This window comes from Pseudorasbora parva, chromosome 5, assembly GCF_024679245.1.
Source record: "Pseudorasbora parva isolate DD20220531a chromosome 5, ASM2467924v1, whole genome shotgun sequence".
NCBI classification, from domain to species: domain Eukaryota; kingdom Metazoa; phylum Chordata; class Actinopteri; order Cypriniformes; family Gobionidae; genus Pseudorasbora; species Pseudorasbora parva.
In genome coordinates, this window is record NC_090176.1 from 49,663,811 (window position 1) to 49,678,075 (window position 14,265).

At 38.6% G+C, this 14,265-nt stretch overlaps 1 protein-coding gene across 3 annotated transcripts in view; it reads right to left on the minus strand.

The window, feature by feature from the left end:
* The window catches only part of trpm2 (transient receptor potential cation channel, subfamily M, member 2), a 77,067-nt gene that overhangs the window by 26,042 nt on the left and 36,760 nt on the right, over positions 1–14,265 (minus strand). For all 3 annotated transcript variants that reach the window (XM_067444630.1, XM_067444631.1, XM_067444629.1), the window contains exons 17-25: positions 13,981–14,126; positions 13,750–13,862; positions 11,178–11,285; positions 10,231–10,456; positions 8,462–8,580; positions 5,595–5,733; positions 5,202–5,373; positions 4,136–4,316; positions 989–1,170 (exon numbers count right to left, since the gene is read on the minus strand). In XM_067444630.1, coding sequence (XP_067300731.1) covers positions 989–1,170; positions 4,136–4,316; positions 5,202–5,373; positions 5,595–5,733; positions 8,462–8,580; positions 10,231–10,456; positions 11,178–11,285; positions 13,750–13,862; positions 13,981–14,126 — 1,386 coding nt within the window. The remainder of the gene's footprint in view (positions 1–988; positions 1,171–4,135; positions 4,317–5,201; positions 5,374–5,594; positions 5,734–8,461; positions 8,581–10,230; positions 10,457–11,177; positions 11,286–13,749; positions 13,863–13,980; positions 14,127–14,265) is intronic.

A 14,265-nucleotide genomic window follows, 5' to 3' on the forward strand; every position in this document is an offset into this window, starting at 1 on the left:
CACACTCTGATGGGTGAAAAGATGCGCCAGTGCATTTCTATATTTAAACACCGTGGAGCTGGACGTGAACGTGAGAACTGCGTAAGACTGAAACTAGCAGAACACACTTGCATCATGTCTGGCGTTGCATTGCTCCTGGTATGTGGCTCTTATACTCCTTTTCCACCAAGGCAGTGCTGGTGCTAGTTCGGAGCCAAAGCCTAGTTTCAAATCGGTTCTTTGTGTTTCCACACCCAAAGCACCAGCTCTGAGCCAGGAAAAGTGGTTCTTAAGTAGCACCAAAACATTGCTGGGCAAGAAGTAAGAACCAATTACGTCAGGCGCTGGGGGCGGGGTCACCAAGATGAACACACACTGGAGAGCCGCCATTTTTTAAATAGCAGCTAATGGAGCTAAAAGCTGCTGCTCGTTTGTATTCACCGTCCATACTTACAGCGAACTGCTTAATGCGTTGGATTTGCTGTGTTTTAATGCCGATTATAATGTCGTAAAGCCATGTGAATCAATAGTAACGCAACGTTCGCCATTGTTGACGGAAGGCTCGTTCGAGTTGAATCGGCGCTGTGCAGACAGATTGCCGTATGACATCAAAGTACAACGAGAGCAAACAACTCCTTATGCTTTTGAAATTGCTCATGCGGTATTTTGATATCATACGCAGATCAGTCTGCGCAGCGTTGATGCATTAGAACATGCCTGGTGTGTGTGTGTTTGTTTCCCTGTGCCTCGCTAGCATTGCTGAGAAAGATGAGACGTATACAGTGACGTAAGACCTGGCTCTGTGGTGGCTCTTAGCATGTGGAAAGGCAAACTGGTTCTTAGAAGGCTCGTCAGTCAAACATACGAACTAACCCTAGCACTGGCTCTGAACTAGCACCCAGTTCATTCTGGTGGAAAAGGGGTAATAGTCTGATCTAGACTAACAGACATCAGTAATGTGTGTTTTCAGTAAAGAGGTTTTGTGGCAGTTTTGTGGCCCGGCACTCACTGAAGTGTTTGTGTCTCTGTGGAGGGTAGCGCAGAAACACTCCTCTGATGAACAGGATGAGGTGACTGAGGAGGATGAAGGGAGGAGGAAGAGCGGGTCGGCTGTGGTACTCCTTAATCAGCTCGTACCGCTGGAACTTCCAGATGGTGTCCGTGTTGTCTTGAACCTCCTGGAATGTGTAGCTGTGATGCACAAAGATAGAGTTTAAAGTCTTTAAAAGTCACTGTAATACTGCATCATGCATCTTTTATAATTCTGTGCAGGAAATATTTAGCAAATGACACAAGATATATCGGGCCAGATTTACTAGACTGTGAAAAAAAGCGCTGATGTGGGTGTACAGTTCAGCGCGTGATCTACTGACGACACGCAAATTAAAGAACACAGACACAGACGGATCATTTCCATTATGACCAATAGTGCTGTAGTACTCGAGAATGGTCTTAAGACCATTTTTTGAAGGTCTTGGTCTTTGTCTCGGACTTAGATGACTTGGGATTTTATATCAAGACCCGACAAGACCACAACTGCAAGGATATCACTAAATTGCCGGTGCATTTTCTGATTTAACATCATAAACGTGATTTGATGAAAAACTTACTGTTTAAAATGCAATCAATAACTTGATTGTAATGTGATTTCTTTTGTTACTGTGCTGCCGGGTTTAAAAGCAATGCCACATTGTCTCAAAAATGCCCAAAATGTATATAAATGACCAAAAAATTCAGAAATTTGGTTTTATAGTTAGTATAGCATAGTTATAGTTTATATTTAGTTTTATATAACAGAATATAACTAAGCACTATCACAAGAGCCAGAGAGCTGTTTTCATGAATATAAGTGTGATTGCAAATTATATTGACTCATACAAACGTCCAATAAACAAGAAGTTAATATTTGTCTTTGCTAATTCGGCAACAGTTCATTAATAAATGAATCAGCTGCTTTGAACAAATCATTTGAATAAATGATTTGTGTGAATGTTAAATAATGTTAATGGGGGGGTGAAACACTCAGTTTCAGTCAGTGTCATGTCAATCTTGAGTACCTATAGAGTAGCATTGCATCCTGCATATCTCCGAAAAGTCTTTATTTTTTTAATAATTATATAAGAAAGATGCGCTGTTCCGAGTCTTTCCGAAAAAAGCCGAGCGGGTGGGGGCGTGTCGTGTGAGCGGAGCTAAATAATGACGTGTGCAGCAGCGCGCTGTGTGTTGAGTCGAGTGCATCCCTAACAGCGGGTAAAAAACTTTATTCAAAATAAAAATATGGCTTTTAATCAGATACAGCCATACATCTATGATCCGGAATCAGACCCAGAGGCTGCAGTTGAACAGGAGCAGCAGCAAAAACGACTAGAGCAGGACGTCTGTAAGTGGTAAGTTACAAGTTATACACTAACTATATAATATGCTTAGCGGCTTGTGTTATTTACATATTTATACTTGAATTATATCGTCGTATTTTTGTCTTTGAAGGTGTACATGTGGGAAGTGCAGTTGTGCACGTGTGTTTGTGTGTTTACGCGTGGTTTGTGTAGACAGTAAGCGGACTAAAAAAAACACAGACATTTGAAGCAGTCTCACTCACCCTTCTAACGTTGGGACTGCTCCATCCTTCAGCATTAGGCGATTGGGAAAAGCCGGCGTCGAGCTGGGCCTTGTTTATGAAACAGTCGGCACCGAAATGCAGCGAACAGATATAAACATTCGCGCAACTCAGTTGCTGATCCGGAAAAGCAAATTACATCCACTGTTGCCTTAACGCGGGGTTTTTGGGGAATCTGTGCAGGACTGTCTTGGTCTGGCAACCAAAAACGCACTTTTTTGGTGACATTGTTATGTGCTATGTGTAATTGTCACCTGTCCAGCATCCTACAAGCCAGCGCTTTGATGGGCGTAGGCTGTTGCTTTCGCTCTCTCCCTCGCTCTCTCTCACGCGCTTCCGGTAGAATTGTCCGTAAGGCCCATACAAGGAAATTCCGCCCCCATTAACGTCAATGGGGACGCATGATCTCAAAAAACTTGCCGAAACTTATGACTAACCGGAAGTAGTATTTTTGACAAAGAAATACTCCCATCAAACGTCCACCTTAACTTTTGAAACTTTGTCTATGTTTAGTATGGGATTCCAAGTCTTTAACAGTGGAAAAAGATCAGTATGCATGAAACAGCATTTCACCCCCCCCTTTAATGTTTCAATGATAAATTCATCTTAATATTTATGAAGGTGTAATTGTACCAATTCAGATGCAACTTCTGTGCCATAAATTTTATTGTCAGAGGTTTGACTGGTATCAGCACTATAGTGTCTTACTATTCTAATTAAATATATTAACTGAATATAAGTAATTTCTCGGATAGTAGATATGGATCTTTTAGATGAATTTAAGGAGTGCTGGTCTGGTCTTGGTCTTGACTCGGTCTCGCCCTGCCTTGGTCTTGTCTTGGTCTCAAACCCACAAAGTCTCGGTCTTGTCTTGGTCTTGGCACACGCTGGTCTTGGTCTTGACTTGGTCTCGGTTAAGGTGGTCTTGACTACAACACTTATGACCAACACAATCTACCCGTCAGCATCTGGTTTAAGACTTGCTTTTTTTGGTGCAAACACCAGCAAATTGTCAAGCATCAACCTTAGTACATCACCTTGTGTGATTCATTTAAATCCTCTCCTCCCATAAATACTGCGTCTGAAAGAGAAACTCCCACAAATGCATATGCAATAAGATCAGCCGCAAAAATAACTCCACACCTTTTCAGCGCTAGTTTCTCACAGCGTGTCTTTAGTGAATCCTGACAGTAGTTTATTAATGGCAAAAGAGGGTTTAAGAGAGCTGTTAGTAAATCTGACCTGTAGTCTGCAAGTTAAGGCACTTTAAGGTACACTAATGGTCATTATGGAAATGATCCAGCTCCGTCTGTGTGCTTTAATTTGCGTGTTGTCAGTCGTTACGTTACGCTCCCATCAGCGCTTTTTTGGAATTGCGCTCTCATGCTAATTTGCACAGTTTAGTAAATCCGGCCTATAAAGTGGATTTCTATAAAAAGAGTGCATGCAGACAGTAGGCATCAAGTCAGCTCACTAGAGTCAATGTGTAAATGAAACCGGTAAGTGTTTCCGTTCGCCAGTTTCAGTCTGTTTACTCACTTAAAGATGGCGATGAGGAGGTTGAGCAGCAAAATGTTGGCGAACAGCAGGTAGATACACAGCATGATGATGGTCAGCCATTCTGGGAACGCCGGCATGTCGTCAGCATTCAGCACCGGGCATTTCGGCTTCAGCGGATCGGAGCCGTTCACACTGCAGCTGCTTATATCAAACTGGGTGCCTGGTTCGCAAAACAGAGAATTATTTGTTAGCTATCTGATTTGTCTATATTTTGATAGAAATCTCTTGAATTCTGAATGTTATAATAAAAACAATGATACAAAGGTACATTTTCGCACATTTGCATTATTATTGCATATGCAAGATTTTATAATATAATATTATAAACAGTGTTGGGAAAAGTTACTTTTAAAAGTAATGCGTGACAATATTGTGTTACACCCTAAAAGTTACTAATTGGGCTACTTAGTTCATTTTTATTATCTGGTTGTTGTTTTTTTACTTAGTACCTTTTTCTCACCTGGGTAGGCTTATTTGTTTTTTAATAGAGTATATATAAAGAAAAGTTATATTTTTAGCAAATGTAAATATTTGTTGCGCATCAAATCCTCATATTATGATTTCTCAAGGATCATGTGACACTGAAGACTGGAGTAATGATGATAAATTCACAATTAAAATATATTCACATGGAAAATTATTATTTTAAACTGTAATAACATTTCACAATATTACAGTTTGTACTGTATTTTGGATCAAATGAATGCAGCCTTGGTGAGTAGAAGAAACTTCTTTTAAAAACATTAAAACACAGATCTAAAGCTTTTAAACGGTAGTGTGTATATTTCAATTTAATTATATAGCATATTTAAATACATACAAATCTATAAGTTATTTGGCAGTGTAGGAGACTGCCTCAGTTCTTCTTTGTCAGGAATTTGACAATTAAACATTTAAAAAAATAAAAATGGAAAGCACAGCAACTCTTGGAGCTCAAAGAAGGCATGTTGCAAAAAAAACCTGAATGGGATTTTTACTTAGAACCCTACTATTGTGATTTTCGTGCCTATCGGGTGATTTAATTTGAATTTAATGTAATGCTCACTGTCTATATTAGTGGGGACGTTGCCAAATATGATGAGGTAGGGATCATAGACAGCACCACGGACGATCCAGTTTAGTCGCTCTTCATTTTGGATCATAATGCCCTGTTTCGCCACGCCGTACGCCACCACCCAGATACTGAGCAGAAACATGAAGAAGAACAAATCCATCATCTGCAAAGAGGAAAAGAGAATATGAGAGAACAGAAGGAAACTGGAGAAGATGCACATTCATAGCTCAGTCTCCATTTGCATGATTGAACTTTTTTTTCTTCTTCTTTAAGATCAAGAAGCATTTGGTTCCTCATGGCCTTTAGTCTCTCAACTCTTATGCGGTGGAGAATTATTGCATAGCATATCTGAACTGAGTAAATGAACATTATGAGCAGACCCACCATTCTCCTGACAATGATTATTTTCGGGCCCAGGTTTCGACTGATAGTGAAGATGGCCATTAATCGTAGACAGAATATGATGAAGTCGATGCAGAGAAGAACTTTACCCACGTAGAACACGCTGTCGGAGGCCTGAAGTCTGTGCGACAAACACAGAGTTTAAAGTGTAAAAAATACTGATTTCATTTAGATCTGAGTTATTATGCGAATTTTTAAGTTTATCTTGATCGTTATATCTTTGTGAGTACAGTCTATAGAAAAAAAACGAACCGGATTGGTGCGTGCAACACAGAGTTATTACAGTTAATGCCCAGATCCCCCCCTCAGCTAAAACGGCAGCTTTGGGGGCATACACGTAAAGGGTGTCTTTGTGCCTCTTAACAGACACAAAATGCAATTAAAATGTCTGTCCAACATGAACAGGTCCCTTACATGACAACGAGATGTGTTTAGCCACTTAGCCATTGTTTATATTCACCTGTTTTAGGCGGCTAGCTGTGTCTCGCACTGAAGTCCTGCAGTAGACGAAAAAACAGTCCATTGGGCAGGAGTTAGTATCGTGTGTATGAAGAGGCTCTGCTCATCGGCTTGACGGTTCTCAGAATTGAACGTGTCCGAGAGAAACAGTTTTCGGTTCTGTACTGCTGATCCTGAGGAGAGGACCGCTGCTCGTTCGGTTTCAAGCGCGTGCTCAGTATCAGCTGCTCGTGAGTTCATCAGATCTCTCAGCAAAACATGACTCAGTTCAGTGAACGGTTGGAGTTACAACATATAATTCAAGACATTAGTTTATTTATATACGGAGGGACTGTCACTCATGCCAGAAAGTGAGCAACTAAAGTAACGTGTGCGATCAGCGCTGATTTGAGACGCGAACCGTTTAGAACGATTCAGTCCGATTTGGTGAACTGGTTGGCCCGGTTCACTAAAAGAACTGGTTTAAAAGAACAAATAGTTTGTGACCGGACATCACTAGAGTGATGGAAATTGTTTGCGTTTGTGCCTTTTCGAATTGTATAAATTTGCAGCGAACACTTGACTAACTTACAAAGACACAACACAGCCGGGCCGGTTGAAGAATAATTCCATTCTGTGGTTAAAACCGGGTGCAGCCACTGTGGAGGTAATGTAAACTTTATTTATCCTTCCATTTGGGCACACTCGGCTTGAGGAAAGATGTGCAGTAATTTAAAATAATCTTGCTTTACACACACACACACATCGCTCTTCCTAACTGGACAAGAGGCATTTCCTCCTTTTTTCCCTCCGGTTAAAACTGGTGAATTTAAACAATGGCTAAGTGGCTAAATGCATCTCATTGTCGTGTGAGTGACCTGTTCATGTTGGACAGACATTTTAATTGCATTTTGTGTCTGTTAAGAGGCACAAAGACACCCGTTACGTGCATGCCCCCAAAGCGCCGTTTTAGCTGAGGGGGGGCTCTGGGCATTAATTGTAATAACTCCGCGTTGCAAGGACCAATCCGGTACTCACTGTACTCACAAAGATATAACGATCAAGATAAACTTAAAAATTCGCCGGAGTTGTCCTTTAACTCAAAATGAAGAACAAAAATTGAAGTTTTTGTTCTTCATTTTGAGTTCAGTTAATTATGATTAAGTTAAGTTAATATGATTCCATTTTATTGGTCTATTAACTATCATTACCATCATTAAAAATCATAAAGCTTGAATAAACTTTACATAAAAAATGTAAGGCACAATATGTAATTTTTCACCACTAGAGGTCGCTTAGACAAAAGCGTATCATAATGACGCCTTGAATTTGTGGACTCATGGCAGTTGCTGTCGTCTTCACCTCTACAGCCGATGGAATCCGACAGGACTCGGGCAGAAATTATATTCATGGATGAGTGAATCTTTTAAAGATTTATTAACATTTCTGTATTATGAAGCAGGGTGCAGCGGAACAAGTGAGATGAGGCCGACACACGGCTTGAGAGCTTTTATTCCGCTACAGACAAGCTTTGCTTCTTCCGCTCGTGTGTGTGTGGGGAAACGCAGCGCTGTTTTATTATATCACACACATCTGAGTGTGTTAAAGTGATGTTATAATGCTACTCTGTGCATTCTCTCGGCGCTACTATGAGACACTTGTTCACACTGCAGTGAGCGAGATCATATTAGGCATGGTAAAACATGGTACTCTGAGCGGTAAATCAACAACACCAAAAAATAAGACTAACTGTGTTGAGCTGGAGAACAATCATTAGTTTCTGTCCATCAATGATCCAAACAGATAAAACACATCAGATATTAAAGCGGCTTTGGTGTTTCCAGGGTTTCTACAAAATACAAAATAAAACCAGAAATCGAGGGTAACGCGGGTATGATGTCACTGATAGGCGCGCACAGTCCGCCCAATTCGCCTACTTATACTACGGCCTAAAAGTATGTACTCTTTATCATTTTATTTAATATCAGCCGTTAGAGTGTGTGTCGATCTGTACTTCGAATTCAGACCGGAAATAGTAAACCATCTGGGTATTTTTAACATTAAAATAACATTGCTCTAGTGGTCTTTGGATATTTTAATTAAAAAATCTTACATATTGTGCCTTTAATGCATTAAATGTTTTAGCAAAAACTTGCAGATAATTATTGCTTTGTATTATTATATTGGTGCATATAAATGAAAATGATTATTTCAACTAGATTAGTGTATTTTACTCCTTTTAAATCGGTCAAAATGATTGTAAAAAAAGACAGTGATTTCATATATGAGGTAGGGTTCATAGAATCATTACATTTTTCATACAGCCCTAGTTATGAGGATATTTTCTGTATAATCTTAACTTAATGAGGCTGTACTGAATTGATCTTAAGTGAAAGAGCGGTTGTGTTGACCTGCAGACCAGACCAGAGATGAACAGCATGATTGACAGCACATCCAGAATGTTCCACAGATCCCTGATATACATCTTTGCTTTCCTCCGAAAGCCGGACCCATCGAAGTCATGATAGAGCTGTGGAGTGTTTAAATGCAAATGTACAAAAATATCAACATGCTGTGCAAATAATGAAAAAATTTCACAGCAAAGCCGTATATATTTCCACGAAAATGAACTAGAAAAGGAAAGTTCACGACGAGAAAAATGTTACTTTGATGTTGGTTTGATAAATACTGTATGGAAAACTAGAAATGACACAGTAAAATGTAAGAAAAATCAAGTTAATTCAAACATAAAATTGTAAAATAAATAACTTTTAAAATGGGCAAATTAATAGACATTTAAAATCTAGTTAAATAAAAATAATAATTAATAAATATATGTTTAAATTGAAAATAAAAAGGCATTTTATTATACATACATATTGATATAGACAGAAAGATATAATAACAGTACATTGGCTGTCATTATTAAGATTATTTAATGTTTTTGAAAGAAGTCTCTTCTGCTTATCTATGCTGCATTTAAAAAAAACTAAAATACAGTAAAAATAATGAAATATTTGTATAATTTAAAATAGCTGTTTTCTATGTGAATATATAGTAGAGTTATTTATTCCTGTGATCAAAGCTGAATTTATCATCATTACTCCAGTCTTCAGAGTCACATGATCCTTCACTAATCATTCTTATATGAGGATCTGATGCTTAATTGTTATTGATGATTAATTATTAATAGTGGTTCTTGTTTTTATCAATGTTACTACATTCAAAAGAACAACATTTATTTGAAATAAAAATATGTTGTAACATTATAAATGTTTTTACTACACTGTAAAAATTATTTAGAAAAAAAGTTACCTGGTTGCCTTAAAATTAAGTTAACACAATGAACATTTTTTGAGATTCAACAACATTTATTAAAATATTATTAAAAGATTTAAGCATATTGGGTAATTGTGTGTGTTTTGTTTCTCATGACGCAGTGAAACATGCAAAATAGAAAAATTTTCACATTTTGATTTATCACATTTTTTATGTGGTTCAGATACAAAAATATTTTGAGTTTCTAAAACATAATATGAAACAAATATTAAACAAATTTCCTTCATTGTATCAACTCAAATTTTTAATTTCAATAAACTCAAAATTTTAAGGCAACCAGGTTACTTACTTTTTTAAGTTAAACCAACAAAAACGTTTTTTTTTTACAGTGTATCACTGTTGATCAATTTCATGCATTGCAGCTAAAGTATTATAATGATTTTTATCTTACCCCATAATATCTTACCCTTTTGAATGGTAGTGTATTACAAAATGGTAATGTTTCCACAAAATAAAGCTCCACAACTGTTTTCAAAATTGATAATAATCACAAATGTTTCTTGAGCATCAAATCCTCCCATGAGAATGATCAGTGAAGGATCATGTGACACTGAAGACTGGAGTAATCATGCTGAAAATTCAGCTTTGATCACTGGAATAATTTACACTTTACTTTATATTCACATAGAAAGCAGTGATTTTAAATTCTAATAATATTTCAAAATGTTTACTGTATTTTTTATCAAATAAATGCAGCCTAGCTGAGCAGAAGAGAGTTCTTTCAAAAACATTAAAAAGCATAATTATTCCTAACTCTTGACCGGTAATGTGTGTGTGTGTGTGTGTGTGTGTGTGTGTGTGTGTGTGTGTGTGTGTGTGTGTGTGTGTGTGTGTGCCTCACCTGTCTAACCTCCTCACACACCAGCGAGGTGAGCCACACATAGAGCAAAAGTTCCCTCCACGACGGAAAGGCCTGAAAATCGATCATGAGCACCACAGCAAAGAGCCACAGAAAGCCAAAATACGAGACGATGTTCCAGTAAAACTTCACTTGAGGAGACGTGAACAAACTCATCAGACGGGACGAACAGTTCAGAGGCTCAAGCTCAGGCTTCTGTGAGGGGACACTGAGACAGAGAAATAAGGCAGATGCTGTTTTAGGATGATTCTATGGCAGCATATGGCTAGCAATATTCAATTTGACATGTGATATGCAAAATGGCAATGTATTTCTGTACTTAAATTGAAATTTTCAATACCAAATGTGCAACGTTGGAGCAAAATGCTATTTTGCAATTTCATACACTTTTTAACACATCATTTAAACACATATTTTAACATTTTATAAGTTGCAGAATTAAAATGAAAATGGAAATAAAATAATATTTCATTAGATTAGATATGTTTAACATGTTTAAGCAAAAATTTTAGCAAAATTATCATTTAAATCAAATTGCATTAACACAGTTTAGACACGACTGCATTTTAATTACAAAAATTTACATTTAAATACAGAAATACATTTTAAATTGAATATTGCTACCCATTTGCTTCCCTATGTTTCTATATGCTAACATAAGTTTGATACAATGATTTAGATTCAATATTTATAATACTATAAATCATTAATATAAAGTTGCTAATTAATGTTAACACTATAAACTACAATAAATTAACTTGTTTGAGGTGCACCATAAAGCTTACATGATAAAATGTTGGCAAACATAAAAAATGATGCTGACATAGTTTGATCCAATAATTTAGGGCATTCACTCATGCATTAAATGCAGTCGTCCCTCCTTCACTGCAGTGTGAATGTGGCCTTAAGATGTCTGTGACTCGACTGACCGTAAATGCCGCTTGGTCTTGCCATCTGAGTTTCCGACAAAGACTGACTCCATCGTCAGCTTCTGCTGCTCCGTTCTCTTGGCCTGTCTCTGGATGTCTTCATCACGTCTGCGAGAGATAATTTTAACAATAAAACACCTCATTAAAGGAATACTCCACCGTTTTTAGAAATAGGGTTTATTCAACTTCTTTCCTACATTTAGATTTGTGAGCAAATGCATTTTTACATCAGTGCATGCATTGTATTAGTTTGGCAGGGTCGCCGCTAGCTTAGCTTAGCATAATGAATGGAATCCTATGTTGCCAGCTAGCATGTCCCGAGTAAAAGTGATCCAAAAAAAAAAAAAAAAACGAATAGTGATGCAGATTTAAGACTAGCCGATTTCCTAGGCAGATATTGATTTGGGACTATATTATGGGGAAGCACAGGCGAAGCAGAGATATCACGCAACACGGAGGACGTGAGGATGAGAGCCGTGATATCTCTGCTTCGCCTGTGCTTCCCCATAATATAGTCCCAAATCAATATCTGCCTAGGAAATTGCCTAGTCTTATTCTGCATCGCTATTTTTACTCGTTGTGAATAGGCAGCCCAAAACAAGTAATTAGGTGTTTTTTTGGATCACTTTTACTCGGGACATGCTAGCTGGCAACATAGGATTCCATTCATTATGCTAAGCTAAGCTAGCGGTGACCCTGCCAAACTAAAACAATGCATGCACTGACACAAAAATGCATTTGCTCACATATCTTAAAGGTGCCGTACTTCGCGTATTTTCGAAGCTTTGATTATGTTTGCAGTGTGCAATATAACATGAGTTCATGTTTCGCGTGTAAACAGTATTTTTCACACAATTGACTTATCTGTACAGCGCTGTTCTCTCTGTCCTAAAAACGGCCTGATTATTTCCTTGTTCTATGAAGTCCCTCCTTCAGAAAGACGTAACGAGTTCTGATTGGGCCAGCGCTTCCCGTGTTGTGATTGGACAGCAGCTTAGCGCACTTTGCCCGGAAAGGTCCCGCCTCTTACCATAACGGGGCGATGCAAGCGCTGAATGCGCGCTCTTCTCCACGTGGGAGAGCAACGAGACCACGCCCCCTATTTTGCGTGTTCTTGTGGGCGGAGCTTTAGTCAACAAACGGTTCTAGTGACGTCATTACAGCAGGAAGTGCAGCGGTGTAGTCCAAACCGGCCGCTCGCTGTAGGCTTTGAAAGGGAACTTCTGTTAAATAAAATATCTCGCTTGGCATTGAACTTTGAGCTTTATAATTTTACAGGTATTATTTATGCTCTAACAGCAACATTACACACTAACTAAAGTTTGAAAGATGGAATCGCGAAGAACGGGACCTTTAATGTAAGAAAGAAGTTGAATAAGCCCTATTTTTAAAAACGGTGGAGTGTTCCTTTAAGAGTCACTGTTTGTGGTAAATAGGCTCGGCTCCCCTAATTAAAGGGTTAGTTCACCCAAAAATTAAAATTATTTCATTAATTACTCACCCTCATGTCGTTGGACACCTGTAAGACCTTCGTTCATCTTCAGAACACAAATGAAGATATTTTTGTTGAAAGCTGAGAAAGGCTTCAGAAAGGCCTCCATTGGCATTCAGTACATTCCCACTCACAAGACCCATAAAGGCACTAAACACATCGATACAAAGCCCATCTCACTACAGGGGCTGGACAATCATTTTATGATGTGACGAGAATAGTTTTTGTGTGAAAAAAAAATCAAAATAATGACTTTATCCACCAAGTTATTGTCTACCGTTTCGGTCTCGCTCCTCCTCTTCTCTGCGTCATATTCTCGCGCATGCGTCGAGTTCACGTCAATAACATGGTGGATTAAGTCGTTATTTATATTTTTGTGCGCACAATAACTATTTTCGTCGCATTGTAAAATGATTGTACAGCCGCTGTAGTGAGATGGGCTTTGTATCGATGTGTTTAGTGCCTTCATGGGTCTTGTGAGTGGGAATGTACTGAATGCCAATGGAGGCCTTTCTGAAGCCTTTCTCAGCTTTCAACAAAAATATCTTCATTTGTGTTCTGAAGATGAACGAAGGTGTTACGGGTGTCCAACAACATGAGGGTGAGGAATTAATCAAATAATTTTAATTTTTGGGTGAACTTACACTTTAAGACATGGGCTCCCCTTAAAACGTGATTTGTGAAATTTTAGGGGGGTGGCTCTCAAAAAATATTGACAGTGTGTTATTTTGAAGTGCAATTTCAGTTTTTGTGTAATGTGATCCTTGTGGATTATTATGTGCAAAAATAAAATATAATTAATTCATGCATGACGGCGATTTAAATATTGGCAATTTGGCCATTTCTAATTATATAGATCAATGTCTATGGTGGTTACCGCCCTGCTATATAGTGCATACACCAACCCCCCAAAAGGCCACGGTATAGTTTGAACACTGGTAAATGTGAGATCTGCAGTGTAATTATTCATAGTGCAACACTGCCATCTGATGGTGTGTGCATGTAATTATTCATAGACATGATTTCAGACCTGACAACTCAAAAGGTTCGTTTCATTTCAACTTTTAATATAGTTTTTACCTGAAGATCAGAAAGCCGGTGTATATGAGAGGGAAGAAGAGCATGCACAGAAGGACCTTCCAGTGTGGATTCTCCACTGACAGCTCTCCACACCAGATCTGAGTGAGCAGGGCCTGACGGAGACAGTTTACACAGGAAAAGGAACTCTTGTCTTATTGTATTGTTTACATGAAATATTTCTCGTGTGAGAAAAATGGCTGCAAAATATATATATCTGCAATCCCAAAACACCTGGACTCCCGAGTGAGCGACGAAGCTTTTATCATCGGCCTCCAGAGCAAGCCACAGACAGGTGCTTTTGCCCCAGGACGGAGAGATGCGGATCAGCAGCTTCTGCGCTCGCTGCGCGTCACAGCTGTGACACTCGCTGAAGACGCCTGGGACACACACACACACACATACACATGTAGTATTTCCATGTTTTATGGGGACTTTCCATAGGCGTAATGGTTTTTATACTGTACAAACTGTACATCCTATCCCCCTACACTGCCCCTGCCCCTAAACCTACCCATC